The sequence below is a fragment of the Crocuta crocuta genome, unplaced genomic scaffold (assembly GCF_008692635.1).
Source record: "Crocuta crocuta isolate KB4526 unplaced genomic scaffold, BGI_CrCroc_1.0 scaffold339, whole genome shotgun sequence".
NCBI lineage: Eukaryota > Metazoa > Chordata > Mammalia > Carnivora > Hyaenidae > Crocuta > Crocuta crocuta.
In genome coordinates, this window is record NW_027530357.1 from 4,234,755 (window position 1) to 4,254,907 (window position 20,153).

The following is a 20,153-nucleotide window of genomic DNA, read 5'->3' on the forward strand; positions in this document are numbered from 1 at the left end:
GGAGACACAGAATCCGAAGACAGGCTCCAGCTAGCTGTCAGCACAGAGCCCGATGTGGGGCTCGAACCCACAAACCATGAGATCATGACCTGAGCTGAAGTTGGAGGCTTAACCGACTAAGCCACCCGGGCGCCCCACCCCCTTTTTAAAAAATTTTTAAATGCTTATTTTTGAGAGAGAGAGAGAGCACGAGCATGGGAGGGGCAAAGAGAGAGGGAGATACAGAATCCAAAGCAGGCTCCAGGCTCTGAGCTTTCAGCACAGAGCCAGACACGGGGCTCAAACTCATGAACCCACCGATCATGGCCTGAGCCAAAGTCAAACGCTTAACTGACTGAGCCACCCAGGCGCCCCTCCTGACTCCCTTTTATAGGTATCCTTGTGATCACATGTAAGGCCCACTCAGATAATCTAGGATAATCTCCCCATCTGAGTCTCCTTAATTCAATCCCATGTACGAAGTCCCTTTTGTCATAAAAACTCAGCATTCTCTGGTTCTGGGCAGGAGGACATGAACAAGTTTGGGGGCCATTATTCAGCCGAGAACAGCATTGGCTAGAACAAAAACACTGTGGATGGAGTGGCTTAAACAGCAGACATTTTATTTGGCCTAGTTCTAGAAGCTGGGAAGTCTAAGATTAAAGCACCAGCAGATTCGATGGCTGGTGGCAGCCTGCTTCCTGATGGCCGTCTTCTCACTGTGTCCTCATATAGCAGAAGGGGCAAGGGAGCTCTCTGGGGTCTTTTTTATTAGGGCACTAATCTCATCCGCGAGGGCCCCACCTTCATGACCTAATCACCTCCCAAATGCCTCCTAATACCATGGCTTTGGGGGTTAGGATATCAACATGTGAACTGGGATGGGGGGGAAGCAGACATTCAGTCCCTAACCCATAGTGACTAAAGGCATTGGCCATGCTGAGTCAACTTCGTTGTAGGAGACCCAGTAGTGAAACGGCCCTTGCACGGGGTTTGGTACCCGGGCACCACCCATCTTAGTGCTGCTGGGACCCTTGTGGCAGGTGAAGATTAGGCACACACCGCCTTGTGGTCCTTAGAGCGGGGAGCTGACCCTACAGCCTCGCATCACCTGCGAACTTGTCGAAGGGCAGATCCGCAGAGTTCACCGAGTCTGATTCCCTGGCGGCAGAGAGCCCAGCAATCTGTATTTTCACAAGCTCCAGGTGAATCTGATCCATGCTTCAGGTTTTAAAAATAAAGCTGTTATTTTTAAAAAGCTCCAGCAGGCGTGTAAATCCCTGAGGCTTGTTCATATACCGCAAAGCTCACGCTTCTAAAGAATTTTAAACCCTTTTAAAACAATTCAGTGGTTTTTAGTATATTTTTGGTATTGTGCAGCCATCGCCACTGTCTAACTCCGGAACGTTTTTATCACTCCCCTAAAAAAAAAACCCACACCCATTGGCTGTCACTGCCTAGTGTCCCTCCCTAAAGCCCCTGGCGACCATTAATCTACTTTCTATCTCTTATGGATTTACCTATTCCAGACATCTCATATTCATGAAATCCTACAGTACGTGGGCTTTTGTGTCTGGCATCTTTCACGTAACTCAAGTGATCTTGAGACTCATCTGCATTGTAGCGTGAATCAGTACTTCATTCTTTTTTTATGGCCAAATAATATTCCGTTGCAGGGACACGCCACATTTTGTTTCTCCACTCAACGGATGGACATATGGGTCATTTCTACTTTTTGGCTCTTATAAATAATGCTGCCGTGAATACTCAAGTTTGAGAAACTGCTTAGAGAATTCATCAGAATCTAGAAATCTGGGTCTTGTGTTGCCTGTTCCGAAAACAGATTCTCTTAGAGTCCGATTCACGTTAACCAGACTTTGGAGACTGATGTATAAAGCTGGAATGTCTGTTTATTAATGTATAGTGAGAACTTGCTGTTATAGGTACTGCATTTCCCAAGGACCCGGTGATTATCCCATTTCATCTGCAGTCTGCCCTTCCTGAAACACCAGATTTTCTTCAGAGGCTCCCTGGAGATCATGGAATAAGGAGAAGGCAAGTTTGTTGTACGAATATTTGAAGGCCTCAGGCTGGGGCAGCCTGCTCTCTCTTCATGGGGTAACTGCGAGTTCAGGCAAAGGGACCCAAGTTTAGATCCTGGGTTCAACACTTGCTAGCTGTGTGACCTAGAGCAAGTTGTTCAACCTCTCTGAACTGCTTCCCTTTTGGAGATGATAATGACGAAGATGTCGTGGGATTACTGTGCAGAATAAGTGAGATAATACTGTAAAGTGTTTGGTGCCAGTGCCCACTACCTGGAAGATTCACCATCTCATGATTGGGCTGCCTTAGGGACTGTAGATATCAGAAATCTCCTAGTTCTATCTGTCTTCATGACCTTGCATAAGGTCAACATTCTTCTGCTTGTAAGTGAAACCACTTTAAATATTTAAAAATGAGGATTTGATAATAACCGGAGAAGCTCCAGGGCTCAGATGAGATGCCAGCCTTTGGTTTCTCTCCATCTTTCTACTCTGTTCTTTAAGTGTGTTGGCTTCCTTCTCAGGCAGCCCTTCCCACAGGCGGCCCGGACCTCAGGTGTGCAGCCCACCAGCTTAGCTACTGCAGAGAGTAGAGCGTATCTTGACAGAAGAAGGTGTGGGGGGGGAGGGGGGCAGATAGGGAAGCCCAGGGTATTTCGTGGACTCTGATTGGCCCGTCTTGGGTCACATGCCGACCCCTGAACCAATCGCAATGCTTTGGACTTCCCAGACTTGGATTAAATAAATGCACTCTCCCAGGACGGGAAGGGACATTCAGCCTGCCCTGCCCTGAGAAAGGTAGTTGCCGCTGGAAAACTAGGCCGCTGTTACTAGAAGGAATGGCTCCAGTGCAAGACCCCTCACCCCCCAGATGGGCTGGGAGGCTCAAGCCAACCCCTGCAACTCTCGTTGCTGGTCCTTTCATAGTAGACTGAGCCCCTCATTTAGTCTGTCCATATATTTACTCCAGTTGCGTCAGACTCTAGATGTGGGTTCCTTCCACGTCTTTGGGCAGGGATTCTCAACTGTAAAATGATTGCCATTTGCGGCTGGATAATTCCTGTGGTGGGGGCTGTCCTGTACATCGCAGGATGTTCTACAGCATCTCTGGCATCCACCCGTTAGATTCCCCCCTGAGAAGTTGCCCCCCAGAATGTCTCCAGATATTGCCAAATGTCTCCTGGAGGCAACATCACCCACTGTTGAGAACCACAGTTGATGTTGCTTCTCTGTCCTTCGATCCATTAGGAGTTGGGCTAGTTTCACTCTCGGAGGCCCAACTCCTTTCCTTATCTTCAAGTTCTTGAGGGTGAAGGTTCTCTGTGCCCTCTCTACTGACAACACGTCTTATGGATAAACCACGATCCCCTCTCTCACAGCTGCCACACTTGGACCAGGACCCGTCACCTCTGTGGCACCTCAGTCCCATTTAGGGATGCTTTGGAGAGTGGGCACCCATCTTGACTTTGGAATATGATCTATTACAAGGCTGTCTCCACCATAGTCTGCAAAGCACAGACAGCGTGACGCGTCTCTGGATGGTGCTTTGAGCGTCAGGGAACCGAGAGAGGGAGGCAATCTATTGCCTGGAGTTCAGACTGAGAATGCCTGGTGTCTTGGGCTTCTTGAAATCGGACCGGGGTCTCTCACAGCAAGTTCGTCTGGTCTGTCCCTGCTGAGCCCACTCAGGCAGTAAATTCTGTGAAATGGCTCTGTGTGGGGAACTTCTCAGCAGCCCTTTGTTCTATGGACAATTAACTTCCACTGAACATTAGCTACCGGGCAGCTGCATAATTAAAAAACATCACATTTCCACTGGGGGAGAACTTCAGCTCAGGCAACTCAGAATGACTCTGATTTAAGATCCATAAACTCAGTTCAAGGCAATAAATATGTAAGTAATTGATGATGTAGTGTGTGAGGAACTTAAGACCCATCCATCACACTCGGGCAAGCAAGGGCTATGGACACGCTTGGAGAACAGGATGAGAGGAAGGGAATAAATGGCCGGAGGGACCTAGACTGTTCTGCCCTCCCCATAACTCATCGCTGTTCTCCGCAGAGTCGTGGCCTCGTTCCCTAAAGAGCCTTGTCCCCGGGTTTTGTCGTCTCAGACCAGGGAGAAGGGCCACTAAAGCAAAGCTGCAAACAAGCACCTAGGAGCCACCTTTGATTGCCCACCTACTGTGTGCCAGGCACCTGCTTCATATCCATACATGGCCCTTAGCACAACTCTGCAAGATGGGTTTTACACTCCCATTTTACAGAGGAGGAAGTCCTAAGAGGGGAAGACAAAGAACCACAAGGGCAGGATTAGGATTTTGATTCAGGTTTGCCCCTGTAAATTTCATCCCATTTTGTCCTTCATCCTCTAAGGCAAAAAGAGGGGTTCGGGGCCCCTGGGTTGCCTGCACTGCGGCCCACAAACGTGTCGTCTTCTGCGTCTGGGTCCAGATGTTAAGGCCGACTTGTAGATTCCAGCCCGTGGCTGCGTGCCCCACCCCCCACTTCTCCCGACCCCACGCCTGTCACTGACTCTGCGGTTCCTGTTGGTTTATTTCAACGTGAGACCATTTACAATTGAAATTGATGGAGCACAGGGCTGGCTGTTTTTCTCCCTTCACAGGGACATTTGTGGTGATGGCAGCGTGGGCCCTCTGTCTGTCAACTCTTGTTTTGTCCTCATTTAAGCCTGAGCCTGGCGCAGTAAGCCAGCCTCTTCCAATTAGCATTTTCCTTCAGGTCAAGGAGACAGGTCCTGTATCTGTGTGGTCCGAGATGGCTCTGCATTGCTGGCCGGGCCCGGAAGCTTTCTCCGGGCGTCCAGGCTGTCTGCCCTCCTGCTGAGGGCTTCTCTCCCAGGAAGGGTACACAAGAAGACCTTTTTACCAACTTTGCTAGTGGTCTCTCTTCCCGATTATCTGAAGAGAGACCATAAAGCACACAAGTGGGGCTCCCCCAGTTAAAGGGATCTACGTCCAGATGCCAGGAGAACATTTTCCTTAGGTGACCCCCGGCCGCAGTTTTCCTGTTTGCAAAATGAGATCATTATGGTACTTAACTCACAGGGCAGGCTGGTCATGCATTTATTCTTTTATTTAATAAATACTTGTGGAAGTGCCACTCTGTGCCTACCTTTGTGCTAGTCGTTGATGCAGGAAGGAATGAAAGAGACGTTAGAGTCAGTGAGCTAACGCATGTAAAACACTTAGGCCAGGGGTCCCGAAACTTGACTGCACGTTGGTAGGACCTGGAGATCTTTTAAAACTTTCAAAGCCAGGCCCTACCCCAGCACAGTTAGATCAAGGGTCAGCAGACATTATGCTAAAGCCAGATAGTAAATACTTTAGGTTTTGCAGGCCATATATCTCATCATGGCTCTTCAGCTCTGCTCTTACAGCGCAAAAGCAGCCATAGACACTGGGCATGTCTGTGTGCCAATAAAACTTTATTTACAAAACAAGCCATGAGCCAGTTGCATGAATTGGGGGTCAGAGTTTGCTGACCCCTGAATTAAACCCCAGTGTGGGGGAGGAGCCCAGGCATCCGATGATTCCAGTATGCTGACAGTTTTGGAAACTGACTTGGGCAATGCCCTGTCTGCATTAGTCATTAGCATTTGTATTAATGCTGCAGCTCAGAGAAAGTAACTTGTCTAGTTAGGGGCAGAAATAGAGCAATGAGCCCAGGCTTTCTAACTCCAAACCCTGTTCTTTTGATCACTTGGCTTTAGAGCCTCAGTTTCTTCATTTGTAAAGTGGGATCCATCCTAGACCTCCCTGACAGGGAGGCTAAGAAAACTGAATGTGCAAATGGACATTATTTGCGAGTCTGCGCGCTGGAGGACCTTTGTCAGTGGTACCCATTATAGGCAGGAGTCAGGAAGAGATGAGTGTGGTCCAGGGGTCCTGACCTTGGGGGAGCTGGCGAAACCCTGGGTCCCTGGACAGACAGGCAAGTGGGGAAAGGTTTGGGAGAGGAAGTGGTGGGTTCCCTTTTTGGGCAGATGGCCTCTGTGTGGTCAGCTGCCCCAGCAGAGATCCCAACCCCAGGTCAGAGCTTGAGGGCTTGGGCTGGAGGTGTGGGTGGGTGGTCAGGGCAAAGTGCCAAGACCCCTGACTGGCCCAGGCCCTGCAAGGTGTGAAGAAGTGAAGTCTGCATCCAGAGGGTTGAATTGCTGGCTAACTTTCACTGGAATTAGCAAGGAAAACGTTCACCTCTCAGCTCTAAGCCAGACTCTGCATGGGACACTAGACACATGGAGATGAGTCATTGGCACCTCCCATGGTCCCCAGGGATCCATGATCAAGGGTTGTGGGGAGAACAGATCGGTAAGCAGAGCTCTCCATGTGATGAGGCAGCTGGCCTGGAGGGGTGAGCACAGGATGCTGTGAGAGGGTCATGGCAGGGACAGTGCCCGCCTGTGCATTCAGGGAGGGCTTCCTGGAGAAGCCATGCCTGAGCTGGATCTCGGAAGAGGAGTTGGCATGAGTCAGGCTAAGGGAAGTGAGGAGGGGATACAGAAGCACGTCTGTGAAGAGAGAACAGCAGCTTTAAGGGTGGGAGGTATAAAGCAGACCCATGGTGTGAATGTGGCTCAGGAGGGCTGGGCAGGGGGTGGGGACAGTAGTGAGGCTCTGGGCAATTTGGAGCCCACAACTGGCCCTCGCCTCCGTCTGCTGCCTCCCAGATGCATGGGGCCACTTTTGTCTCCTTGGCCAGGGTCAGCACATTCTTCCTCCCCATCTGACCTTTCTCTGTCACCTGAGTGGTAGATATGACCTGTAACAAAGGTCCCTGAGGCAGTGGTTGTGGGTACACCAAGCCTCCTCTCAGGGTCAGATTTTAGGNATAAACCAACGTGGATCTATTATCCTAATGAGATTCTTCTGGATTTCTAGATAAGATTTTATTCCCTTTTTGTATTTTAATTTTATTCTCTTATTACATAAGCTGCTTTGGACATTTCAGGATGATCCCTTTCTGTCTCTTTCCATGCCATAGCAGTAAAATTATATCAAGGGGGAAGTTGAGGGGAGAGTTTCGGGTAGGGATACTAGAAGAAAGCTTTCCCGATACATCTTAGTTTCGGAATTGAGATTGATCGTGAATACCGCTCCCTCCCCTCTCCAGTCTGTGGGGTGGTAGCTCACGGAATTGGGGACCCACCGCCTCACTTTCCCGCTCGTGCCCCCCACGAGCCCCCGCCGCTCCGCCTCCCCTCCTCCACCCCGCACGCATCCCCGTCCTACGTTTAACATCTTGGATTCTCCATCCATCATCCCCACAAGGAAGATAATTACCCGTGTGGCACCGGGTCTCCCATTGTTTGGTTACGAGGTTAAAAATCCCTGATACACTTTAATAAATTCAGCAGTGAGCACATTATAAAATGTAATTAAATGCCTCAACCATCCTCTCTTTCTTCCCTGGCAGTGAAATTTAATTGAGGCCACCTGAGGGGCTGAAATAACTCACAGGTGATGACTTTGGGATTCACATTCGTCACCGGGAGAGGGAGTGAGGGCATCACCGTCCACACGCCAGCTTGTGGGGGGATTCAGGGGATCCCAGCTCAGCAGGGACCTGCCAGGACTTGAATGGCTTTTTAAAAGGGGGAGAATGATTTTAGTCTGTCCACTAGATCTTGAAGGTGCTTCCAGTTTGGATTCAACATAAAAAAAAAAGAAAAGAAAAAAGAAAGAAATCTGTAACCTGGGCCTGGCAGGAAATTTGGTTGTGATTCCTTGTCTTCTTCCCCCGCCACCCTGTGTCTGCACTTTCCTGCCTCTTGCCCCGCATATCAGCCCTCTGTCAGCTGTGCTATCATTTGCTCAGTGCCCTGACTGCTCATCTGTCCCGCCAAGGTAGCCTTCTACCTGGAGACCCTCTCAAGAAGGCACTCTCTCTGTCTCCTCCCTTTTGCCAAGACCGTCACCACCACCCCTGCAGTCATAACTTGAAGATCCTCCTGGCCTTCTCTCTGCCTTGATAAAGTGACAGCCAGATAATCTTATCAATTAGCCTGGTCAGAAGCAGCGAGAGGAGAGAGTTAATTTTCCTTCCCCTCTGCTTTCACGAGCTGATGTGGATTTCAGCAATGGTGGGTAATCAGAGACATTGCCTCCTCATGGATTATTCTAGCAGGAGAGATAGGGAAGGCAAGGAGGAACACAGGCTCAGGGCCAGACCAGTATGGGTTAGATTCTTAGCTGGACTGCTTACTGGTCCTACCGCGCCTTGCTATACCCTTCTGTAAAATGGGCCTTAAAATGAAACAACCCACAGGATGCTGGGATTAGAGGAGCAGAGGACGGCACTGAGTGGTCCTACACATTTTGGCTTGGAGAATGCAGCTCATTTGTCCAAGGATCCACACCATGGAAGGGGCAGAAGTGTGTCTACACTCCAGGTCTTCTGACTTCAGAGGGGGGGAGAAAGCCTTTCACAATTTGATACGGATATTAAATAATCACATTAGATATTTAAATATCTTATCATTTTATTTGTCCGGTATACCTCAATAAAACTGGAGGCACAAAAGGGGGAAAAAATCTCTCTGCTAATCAGCTAAGGAAATGAGTCGCCCAGCCCTAAATCAGGGGTTGACACGCTTTTTCTATCAAGGGCCAGGTAATAATTATTTTCGGCTTTGTGGGCCATACTGTCTCTGTCACAGTGACTTAACTCTGCTGTGGTAGTGAGGAAGCAGTCACCGACAGTGTGTAAATGAGTGGGCGAGGCTGTGTGCCAGTCACGCTTCGTGTACCGAAACAGGTGAGGGGCTGGCCTGGGCCTGAAGGTCGTCGTTTGTGGAGCCAGGCGCTCAGTCATGACCCCTGGACAGCTTTGTCGTGTTCTAACTGGTGCATTAATCCTAGGGACAGAGCGATGATGACAATGACAAAAACAATAATAACAATAACGTGTCGGGCACTCAGCTGAGCCCTTTCCCAACTCCATCACACCACTCATCCTCCTAACAAGCGTGTGAGGGTGATCTCATGACTCCCTTTCCCCACGGGACAAAACTGACACCTGAGGTCAAAGTGCCCAAAGCCTCCTAGCTGGTAGTTGGCAGAGAACTCCTTCCCACACTGCGCTGGGCAAGCTGATGACCTAGAGGCCCTTCCCATTCAGAAATGAAGTAGCCCGCTCTGTCTCCACGGGAAGCCCACATTCAGGACCTTGTCACCCAGGCCGTCTTACGTACATACTGACCAGCACCAGATGGTTCCCCGGAAGCCCCTGTAGCCATCAAGGGCCCTAGATAATGAACCTTGGACCTTGGGAAATGGGTGGTAGCTGTCTCCGGAAGAAAATAAGCCCAAATACACAAAGAAACTCAACCTGGCCTTGAAACACCGCGGGGCTATAACCTTTAGAGATAGCACATAATTAAAAAACTTCTAGATCTCATGTATTTGAATTGGGTATGAAAGCAAATAGAGTTATTCCCTGCTATGTGAATAATATCATGAGCAGCTTTAGCCAAGGATTGGTTGGCTCCTTGGATGAATCAGGGGGATTTTAGCCAGCGACTGGCCTGTGCTCCCCCCACCCCCGCCAAGAGACGTTTAACAGTCTACGTTTTATATTAGTTTCTGGTATCTCTGAGCCCAGAGAATTTGCGACTTGATTGGAACGTAGCACTGTTGTGAAGAGCTCACGTAGTCTTGCCCCCAGGCTGGAAGCTTACAGACAGCCTGGAACTTCCATTTCATTTGTGGTGTTTCTGAGGATGAGCTCTCAGATTTGACGGCTCCCTACTCAAGCCCCAGCTCTACCCCCTAAAATGCAGTTATGATGAGTAAATGAAATAATACATCTGAGGCACTTAATCTGCATCCTGCCGTGCAGTAGGTGCTCAATAAATGTTAGCCATGATTCTTGCCAGTTCTCTGTGCCCAGAGGTCTTTATCTCCACAGAAACATTTAAGGGTAGTGTAGCTTGTATCCGAGAGGGTTTGAGAGGCTCAGAGGCTGAACAGACAGCTTCTTGTGGTCTTTTCCAGTTTGAGGACTGCATTGCTTAAACAGTTTTTACGCTTGGCTCCGAAGGAGACACACTAGCAGGAGACCGTATGGTATAGGATGGATAGCAAGGCTTTAATTTTATCAGAAACTGAGCTCAGTCCTAAAGTATACCAGATACCGGTCCTGGGACTTTAAACAGTGAAGTTTTCATTTTCCTTACTTTTAAACTAGGAATACGGGGCCCCTGGGTGGCTCAGTCGTTTAAGCGTCAGACTTCGGCTCAGGTCATGATCCCACGGTTCATGGGTTCGAGCCCCGCGTCGGGCTCTGTGCTGACAGCTCAGAGCCTGGAGCCTGCTTCAGATTCTGTGTCTCCCTCTCTCTCTGACCCTCCCCTGCTCACACTGTCTCTCTCTCTCAGAAATAAATAGAAACATTTTTTTTAAAAGTTAAACTAGGAATACAACCTCATAAGGTTGTTTGGCCTAAGTGAAGAAATGGCTCTAAGAGGCATATCCCCACTTGGGGTACATACCAAAGAGTAATACCAGGCATTGCTCCCATGGGGACTGATTATTCTGCGGTGTGGAGTTTTTATTGGGGACTGCAAGTGGGATGAGGACAGCTCAAGTGGGAAAGGCCTGGGCTGGGGAAAAAAAATGGCCTTGTAAGGGTCAAGACTGATGCTTTGGACATCGGTGGGAGTGGAGAGTTGGAGGATGGGGGAGGAGGAGCGGAGGGAGCACCTGTTTTTGTCGCAGGCTGACTGCGGTGTTCTCCTCTTGGCCACCAGAGGGAGCTCTTAAATGCCTGCGACCCCTCCCCCTCCCCCCAGCACAGCGCCCTGACTCTGTTCTAATGTACTTCAGGGTTCCTTCCCGTTACCTTAAGGCAAATCCCAAAGTCCCTACTGCTTTATTTCCCTCACGAAATGTATCGCTGTCTGAAATTACCTTGGGCTTTTATTTATTCACTCTCTGACTCCGCCTCTAGACCCCAGGCTCAGATGCTATATTGGTTTCCTACGGCTGCCGTAACAAATTACCAGAAACTCAGTGGCTTTGAACAACACCTATTTATTACCTTACGGTTCTGGGGATTAGATGGCCAAAATCAGACTCACGTGGCTGAAGTCAAGGTGTGTCAGCAGGGCTGGCTCCTTCCGGAAGCTCTAGAGGAGAATCTACTCTCTTGCCTTTTCTAGCTTCCTTGACTATTGTCCTTCCTGTCCCCAAAGACAGCACCTGTCACATCTCCTTCTCTAACCCGGGCCCTCCTGCATCCCTCTTTCGTATATAAAGACTCTTCTGATTACATTGGGCTCACCTGGAGCAAAAAAATCTCTTTTGCTTGTTAGGTGTCGTGCTTATGGGTTCCAGAGATTAGGACCCCTCTTGGGGGAGGGACGTGGGCATAATCTACTCAACAAAATATTGTTGAATAACTGCAGGAGTGACAGCTCAAATGAACAACATACTATTCTACCACCTCCCAAGCCTCCGCAGCTCTTCCCTGAGCTGATAACGGGCAGTGTTCATCATTTCCTTCACTCTTTCCAGACAGAGGGAGGAGGCACAGACATATAGGATGGGTTGAATTCCATGTATCTGTAGAGCAGCCTGGACTGGAAGCATCCAGTCTGATCAGTCCGTGGCTCAAATCCTAACTCAGTGACTTCTTAGTTATTGCTTACTGCTTCTGAGCCTCAGTGTTCCCGTCTGTGAAATGGGGATGAAATTGGCTATCATTTGTCGAACCCAAGCTATGTGATCTGAATTAAAAACCCGAGTCCTGGCCTTTATTTGCTGTGTGACCTTGGGCAAATGGTGTCGCTTCCTGATTTACTTGGTGAAATGAGGCCAATTGTAACAGCTGCTGCATTCTCGTGCCTCATATACTGTAGTAGATGGATTACATGAGATAATGTGTGTCAAGGGATTATTTGACAACAGTGCTTGGCATACGATAATGCCCAACAAATAGCATACTTAATTTTAGTTTTCTTATTTCTTTTCTTCTTCTTCTTTTTGTCTCCAGCATCTTTTTTTCCTCTTATTTTTTTCTCCTTTCTTTGCTTTATCATCACCTGTTAAATGTTTTTAAGTTCTTTTTTTCTTTTTAAAGGTTTTAATTTATTTGTTTTGAGAGAGCAAGAGTACAAGCAGGGAAGAGGCAGAGAGAGAGAGAGAGAGGGAGAGAGAGAATCCCAAGCTGGCTCTGTGCTGTCACTGCAGAGCCCGATGCAGGGCTCGATCTCTACCTGTTAAATGTTTTAAATTTTTTTTTAATGTTTTATTTATTTCTAGGAGAGAGAGAGAGAAAGAGACAGCGTGAGCAGGGGAGGGTCAGAGAGAGAGGGAGTCACAGACTCTGAAACAGGCTCCAGGCTCTGAGCTGGCAGTCAGCACAGAGCCCGACGCGGGGCTCGAACCCACGAACCGCGAGATCATGACCGAAGCGAAAGTCGGACGCTTAACCGACTAAGCCATCCAGGCGCCCCTGTTAAATGCTTTTAAATGTTTTTTGAACACCTGACTCTTCCATTAGCCTGAGTTCCTTCCCACCAGGGCAGAGCCTGAGTTTCTCATTTTAAAGCTCTACGTGACATTAATGCTTTGTTCATGTCAGTTCTTTGTGTACGTTGAGGCTTCTGTTTGTCTGGCTCCTGAGGGGTTTTCAAAGACTAAGTCTCCTGCCTTGTCCCCTTTCTGTATGGAGGACCTTGCGAGAGAGCAGAGGCAGGTACCTGTAGGGGAGAAGAGCCCTCTTCCCTGCAATGCTTCCTTTCTGCACACTAGAAACGGAAACATCTGAGAAGACATTTCTATTCTTCTAGCCCTGAGACTGGAGGCACTAGGAACACACACAGTTCTGCCTCCATGTCTGCATGACTTGTTATCAGAAAATTAGGGTAGAAAAGAAGCTTTTGTTCAGCTGGGGAGACATCTTAATAGGCGCTTTGATTGTTAAACAGACGTCTCTGTATCAGTTTAATTGCTGTAAATGCTGTTTGCCTTCTCTGTTATGATAAGGCCTGGATTTTCATAGATTTCTTCCCCCCCCTCCCTTCAGACAGTTTTCCTTTGCTTTAAGCCTCGAGTTGGCAAGTTTAAGGAAATCCACACAAAGAAAGTGAAGAGAGGATCTCAGAGTTCACATCTGCACACCCACGGACGAAACCGTGTAGAGGTTATTACTGCCTGAGACTAATGACGCTCTAGCTGGGTAATGTAATTGACAGAATTCGCCCCTTCCACCAGATCCTGGGAAATGAAACCAAACAACTAAACTTAATTACTTCTACTTCTTGAGAAGGTGCTATAATTGAGAATAACAGCATAACTGGGATATGAATCTAAAAGTGAGATGTGCTTATAATAAGAGAGCATTTGTTCTCTGCAGACTTGAGGCTCAGAAGTACCATTTTGGTTTCTTTTGGGGTGAGGGTGGGGGGGAATGTGCGGTGGCTTCAGAAGTAGAAGACATCTAGATCAGGGCTTCTCAACGTTGGCACTTTGACATCTGGGGCTGGGTAATTCCTTAGTGTAGAGGCTGTGGCTTGTGCATCGTAGGATGTTGAGCAGCGTCCCTGGCCACTACCCACCGGATGTCAGTACCGCCTCCCAACCCCAATGTGACCACCAGAAGTACTTCCAGATATTACCACTTGTCCCCTGGGCAGGGCAGAAGTCACCTTGGTGGAGAGCACTGGTGTAGGGGCCTTTGGAGGACTTTGGAGCAATTACAGAATTACTCCTTGAGATTCCGCTGGTGCCGAGGTGTGCAACCTTTAGCAAAGTCACTGCGTTTCTCTGAGCCCCTGTGTCTTCCTTTGTAGGGAATAATGAGAACACCGACTGCACAGAGACGTAGTTCCCAGGGATAAGCTGCACAGCACAACGCCTGACATATATTGAGCGATCAGTTAAATCAGTGCTTCTCTTATAATACTCCTGGACTCAACAAATGTAGCTGAAGTACTTACTTTGCCCCCGGTGATGCAGAGATGAAGGTGTGGTCCCTGTCCTTGTGGGCGTGGCCAATATACAGAGACTCCTTGGCACTACCTTCTTCTGCACCCATCCAGACATTGCTAATCAACCGTGGTGTTCTTTCCTGCTGGACCTCAGAATCTTAACACTGTTTTCTAGACAGCCACTACGAATGTCCCATGAGATGAGGCCCATTTGGCACTCCTGGTTTTGTAGATTCCCCACGAGGGGGCTGTGTGTCTGAGCTCACTGCCGCTCTCTCTTCAGCACGGCCGTCCCACCTGCACCTGCCCCCCGGTGCAGGAGAAGGCATTTTAAGGAGTGAGCAAGTGGCATCCGTCTTTCCGAATCAGAGTGAAGTCCCCAAAGGAGATGGCAACAGAAAGAATGCTCTCTTTCGCTCTTTTTGAAAATGCATTTCTCGGGGCGCCTGGGTGGCTTAGTCGGTTAAGCGTCCGACTTTCGCTTAGGTCATGATCTCACGGTTTGTGGGTTGGAGCCCCGCGTCGGGCTCTGTGCTGACTGCCAGCTCAGAGCCTGGAGCCTGTTTCAGAGTCTGTGACTCCCTCTCTCTCTGACCCTCCCCTGCTCACGCTGTCTCTCTCTCTCTCTCCTAGAAGTAAATAAAACATTAAAAAAAAATACATTTTTCTTTCTTGTCTTTTTTGTTTCCCTCAGAAATGGGAACAAATGGTCAAATGGCCTGGACTTGGTGACATTTAATGTTCAGTCCAACTAGAAGAGATTCTACTGGTGGTGATGCTGATTGATCTGTCATGCCATCTCTCTCGTGGGTTTCCTCTGCCCTTTTGGCTTGGAAAATCACTAGCTCTCCTAGAAATGGTCCCAGCCTTACAAGGGCGGAATTGGGGTTTCTGGGAACAGCTTTTAGAGGGCTGTGGGCAGTGTCATTAGACAGAGGAGGGGAGTGAGCAGGTTGGGGGTTAAATGCTCCCTGATCAGACTTGCTGGGCTCCCAGGGAGCACGCCACACCATAGCAATTGCTGTGGAAAATGAGGTGTGTGTTTGCAGCTCCAAAAACAGGAAGCTGGGTCCATCTATCTGGCCTGAGAAATGAGAGCTGGTTGTGGGTCAGCCAGTTGCTTCCTCTCCCCCTGGCTGGTGAAGATTTCACAGGCAGGACTGCTTCATTTATGCTTTGTTGCACGCCGCCTTGGGGCCTTTGAGGTCTGACCCACACGGAGGGAGGAGGGATGCGAGGTCCGGGAGGAGGGATGAGAGGGCATCGGGGTCGTGGAGTCAAGGTGCTTGGCATCTGCGAAAGAAGTCTCAGAACTCACTCAGTCAGAGGTGGAGGGATAGTAGAGGTCGCTGGGATTTAGCCTAAAGCATGAAAGACCAGATGGGGACAGGCACCCAGTCTGAAGTCTGTGTGAGTTATTGTTTCTTCCTAATTCATCCATCCAGTCATCCATCCATCCATCCATCCATCCATCCATCCATCCATCCAGTCATCCATCCATCCAGTCATCCATCCATCCATCCAGTCATCCATCCATCCATCCAGTCATCCATCCATCCAGTCATCCATCCATCCATCCATCCATCCATCCATCCATCCAACCAGTCATCCAGCCAGCCAGCCGTCCATCCAGCTAGCCATCCATCCATCCAGTCATCCACCCACCCACCTACTATTCTATCCACCCATCCACCCACCTGTCCATCTACCCACTCTTCTGTCTCTCCACCTACATATCCAACCATTCATCCACCCAACTATCCAAATAGTCAGCCACCCACCCATCCATCCATTCATTCAGTCAACCACCCACCTACCCACCTGTCCCATCTACCCACTCATCTGACCATCCGCCCACCTATCCAACCATTCATCCACTCATCCACCCATCCACTCACATACCAATCCATCCATCTGTCCATCCACCCACTCTTCCATCCACTCCTCATCTATCCATCTACCTATTTTAACACAAGTTTAGATGGTATGTGGTTGGACATATTTTAAATAGTCAGTGACAATATATAGCAAGTGATACTAGTTTTCTATATAGAGTGTGCTTTTAAAATAAGTGTCTTTAAACAAAAAGAGCTAACTTAAAATAGTAAGAAAGTAATTTTGTGGGCTGGACAGGACACGACAAGACTGAGAAAGTGGGACGTGCATGCCTGGCATTTGGAAATCTACTGAGTTAGAACTGTACTCAAGGGCATGTGATGTAAGTCCTTCAAATCTGGACCCGCGTTGCTGCGCAGCCTCCAAGGTGTATGACCTTGCACAGATGTCTTCCTTACTGCAGGCCTCAGTTTCATTGTCTGTAAGGTGGGGATGCTAACAACACCTGTCTTTGGGGGTGGTTTTGAGGGTGTTAATGAACTAAAGCCTGTGAGTCAGTTAACACATGCCTGCCACATCTAAGCACTCCGTAAATGGAAGCAGTGCTCATTTTCAGTCTTTCCACAGCTGACTTCATTCAGGGCACTCCCTGGATGCCCTGCCCAGGGGACCTTGCTGAAGTCAAGTTGACACACGTTAAAGCAGAGTTCCGTTTGGCTTTGGTTTAGCAAGTGATGGTGACGGCCACTGTCCTTCCTGAAGCCGGCGAGCCTCCTTCTTCCTTCTAGGGCTTGGCTGGAGCCACCGCACTCTGGTCCTCTGTGTAACATGCTCTTCTCCTCATCTCTCCCCGCAGACACACTCTCCGTGCCACGCTGGTCCCCGCAGATCCCTCGCAGAGACCTCGGCAACTCCATCAAGCACAGGTAGGCTGGGTTCCTGTGGGCACCGGTGCTCACCTCCCAGCGCAGTAGAGACTGGGAGCTCTGGCCGCCAGAGTCGGGGGAGGCCAGGCAGATATTTTGCCCCAGCTCCTGTGTCCCCATCCTCTCTCTCTGCTGCCAAGCGAGACCTTGGTGTGTCCCCCGGGGACTGAGAGGGCTGCTTCTTATTAACCTGGCCCTTACAAAACCAGCACGTAACGATTACAAGCCAGGGATTTGGAGTCAGACTGTCCTGTGTTCGCATCGCCACTAGTAAAGCTTNGCCGCCTTGGGGCCTTTGAGGTCTGACCCACACGGAGGGAGGAGGGATGCGAGGTCCGGGAGGAGGGATGAGAGGGCATCGGGGTCGTGGAGTCAAGGTGCTTGGCATCTGCGAAAGAAGTCTCAGAACTCACTCAGTCAGAGGTGGAGGGATAGTAGAGGTCGCTGGGATTTAGCCTAAAGCATGAAAGACCAGATGGGGACAGGCACCCAGTCTGAAGTCTGTGTGAGTTATTGTTTCTTCCTAATTCATCCATCCAGTCATCCATCCATCCATCCATCCATCCATCCATCCATCCATCCATCCATCCATCCATCCAGTCATCCAGCCAGCCAGCCGTCCATCCAGCTAGCCATCCATCCATCCAGTCATCCACCCACCCACCTACTATTCTATCCACCCATCGCCAGCCAGCCGTCCATCCAGCTAGCCATCCAGCCATCCAGTCATCCACCCACCCACCTACTATTCTATCCACCCATCCACCCACCTGTCCATCTACCCACTCTTCTGTCTCTCCACCTACATATCCAACCATTCATCCACCCAACTATCCAAATAGTCAGCCACCCACCCATCCATCCATTCATTCAGCCAACCACCCACCTACCCACCTGTCCCATCTACCCACTCATCTGACCATCCGCCCACCTATCCAACCATTCATCCACTCATCCACCCATCCACTCACATACCAATCCATCCATCTGTCCATCCACCCACTCTTCCATCCACTCCTCATCTATCCATCTACCTATTTTAACACAAGTTTAGATGGTATGTGGTTGGACATATTTTAAATAGTCAGTGACAATATATAGCAAGTGATACTAGTTTTCTATATAGAGTGTGCTTTTAAAATAAGTGTCTTTAAACAAAAAGAGCTAACTTAAAATAGTAAGAAAGTAATTTTGTGGGCTGGACAGGACACGACAAGACTGAGAAAGTGGGACGTGCATGCCTGGCATTTGGAAATCTACTGAGTTAGAACTGTACTCAAGGGCATGTGATGTAAGTCCTTCAAATCTGGACCCGCGTTGCTGCGCAGCCTCCAAGGTGTATGACCTTGCACAGATGTCTTCCTTACTGCAGGCCTCAGTTTCATTGTCTGTAAGGTGGGGATGCTAACAACACCTGTCTTTGGGGGTGGTTTTGAGGGTGTTAATGAACTAAAGCCTGTGAGTCAGTTAACACATGCCTGCCACATCTAAGCACTCCGTAAATGGAAGCAGTGCTCATTTTCAGTCTTTCCACAGCTGACTTCATTCAGGGCACTCCCTGGATGCCCTGCCCAGGGGACCTTGCTGAAGTCAAGTTGACACACGTTAAAGCAGAGTTCCGTTTGGCTTTGGTTTAGCAAGTGATGGTGACGGCCACTGTCCTTCCTGAAGCCGGCGAGCCTCCTTCTTCCTTCTAGGGCTTGGCTGGAGCCACCGCACTCTGGTCCTCTGTGTAACATGCTCTTCTCCTCATCTCTCCCCGCAGACACACTCTCCGTGCCACGCTGGTCCCCGCAGATCCCTCGCAGAGACCTCGGCAACTCCATCAAGCACAGGTAGGCTGGGTTCCTGTGGGCACCGGTGCTCACCTCCCAGCGCAGTAGAGACTGGGAGCTCTGGCCGCCAGAGTCGGGGGAGGCCAGGCAGATATTTTGCCCCAGCTCCTGTGTCCCCATCCTCTCTCTCTGCTGCCAAGCGAGACCTTGGTGTGTCCCCCGGGGACTGAGAGGGCTGCTTCTTATTAACCTGGCCCTTACAAAACCAGCACGTAACGATTACAAGCCAGGGATTTGGAGTCAGACTGTCCTGTGTTCGCATCGCCACTAGTAAAGCTTTGCAACCTGGAGGAAGTCACTTAACCTCTCTGAGGCTCAGTTTTCTCATCAGATAATTCTGCCTGCCCTTAGGGTGTCATAAGGATCAAAGGACATAAAATGTAAAGTGCTAAGCAAAGGGCTCATAATAACCACTTGGTAAACGGTATCGTTGTCAAGAGGAAGGCTTTACAGCTTAATTTTGGGTCTCCCCACCCAGAAGACAAGACTGAATAGTGAACTCAGAGATGCTTACTCTCTGTCTAGTGAGGGGCAGGCCCGGAGCTCCAGCCCGGTTGGGTCCATGGAATGACCTCACCAGGGGTACACATGTCCCATCGGGAAGGAGACTTGAATCTACTAGACAGTCCTTATAAGCAGTTCTTTGACTTTGCAGATTTAACTTTCTACATTTTATGTCATTACCCTCACAGTCTCCTCACATAGCACAAGTGTGGTCATATCCATTTGACAGATAGGGAAACTGAGGCCGTGCACAGTTAAGGGATGGGTCTACAAGCTAATTGACTTCAGCACTCTGTGTTCTTTGAACACTGTATGCACCGGGAGGCCTCTGGGAACTAGCCGAGGGACCCGTTCACTCATTCACGGATTCTTTGCATGAGGGTTTGTGGAGAATTTCCGTGCCTGGGTTTCAGCGCTGCGCAAGGAGCCCTTGGGGAGCCCGCGGTGCAGTGGGGGGTTAGATGGTAACAGACATGACAGTACGTGGGATTGGGGCTATAAGGGGGGGGGGCGGGCAGTACCAGGGGTGGACATCGCCATGGGCGAGTGGGTCGAGGTGGGAATGAGCACACTCTGTGCCGGAATGGCACCTTGTCAACAGTTTTTCAAAGAAATACGTTGACAGAATAGTTGTTAAGACCCAAGTGAGAAAACGGTGGAGGAAGCAGTGAGAAATACGTGATAGACACGTCAGTGGTCCGGCAGTGTGACGTAGAGGGAAAGGCATCAAAGAGAAGGGCCTTTTTTGTGTGCTTCCCAATACCCAGGGCTCAGCCCCACTTTGGGCTGGTCACACCCCTGGCTCAGCTCCACCCCTGAACTGACCTCATTCCAGACTCAGCTCCCCCTCTGGATTGGCTTCACCCCTGATCTGCTCCACCTCAGATGGGCTACACCCCCAACTCGGCTTCACCCCTGCATTGACCCTGACCCTAGGGATTGCCCTGTGGCTCAGCCCCATCCCCCAGCTCTAGCAACTTAGTGTTAGATCTAGTGGTACCTCATATTCCAATACTGATTCTCAGAGGAAGGATGATGGTCTCGGGCATCAGGAATGTCTTCTTGGTGGAGCCAGGAC

At 49.5% G+C, this 20,153-nt stretch overlaps 1 protein-coding gene across 1 annotated transcript in view; it reads left to right on the forward strand.

Moving 5' to 3' along the window:
* KSR2 (kinase suppressor of ras 2) overlaps positions 1–20,153 on the forward strand; it is a 418,048-nt gene that overhangs the window by 289,084 nt on the left and 108,811 nt on the right. Inside the window, exon 6 of the mRNA XM_077765936.1 lies at positions 16,667–16,736. Coding sequence (XP_077622062.1) covers positions 16,667–16,736 — 70 coding nt within the window. The remainder of the gene's footprint in view (positions 1–16,666; positions 16,737–20,153) is intronic.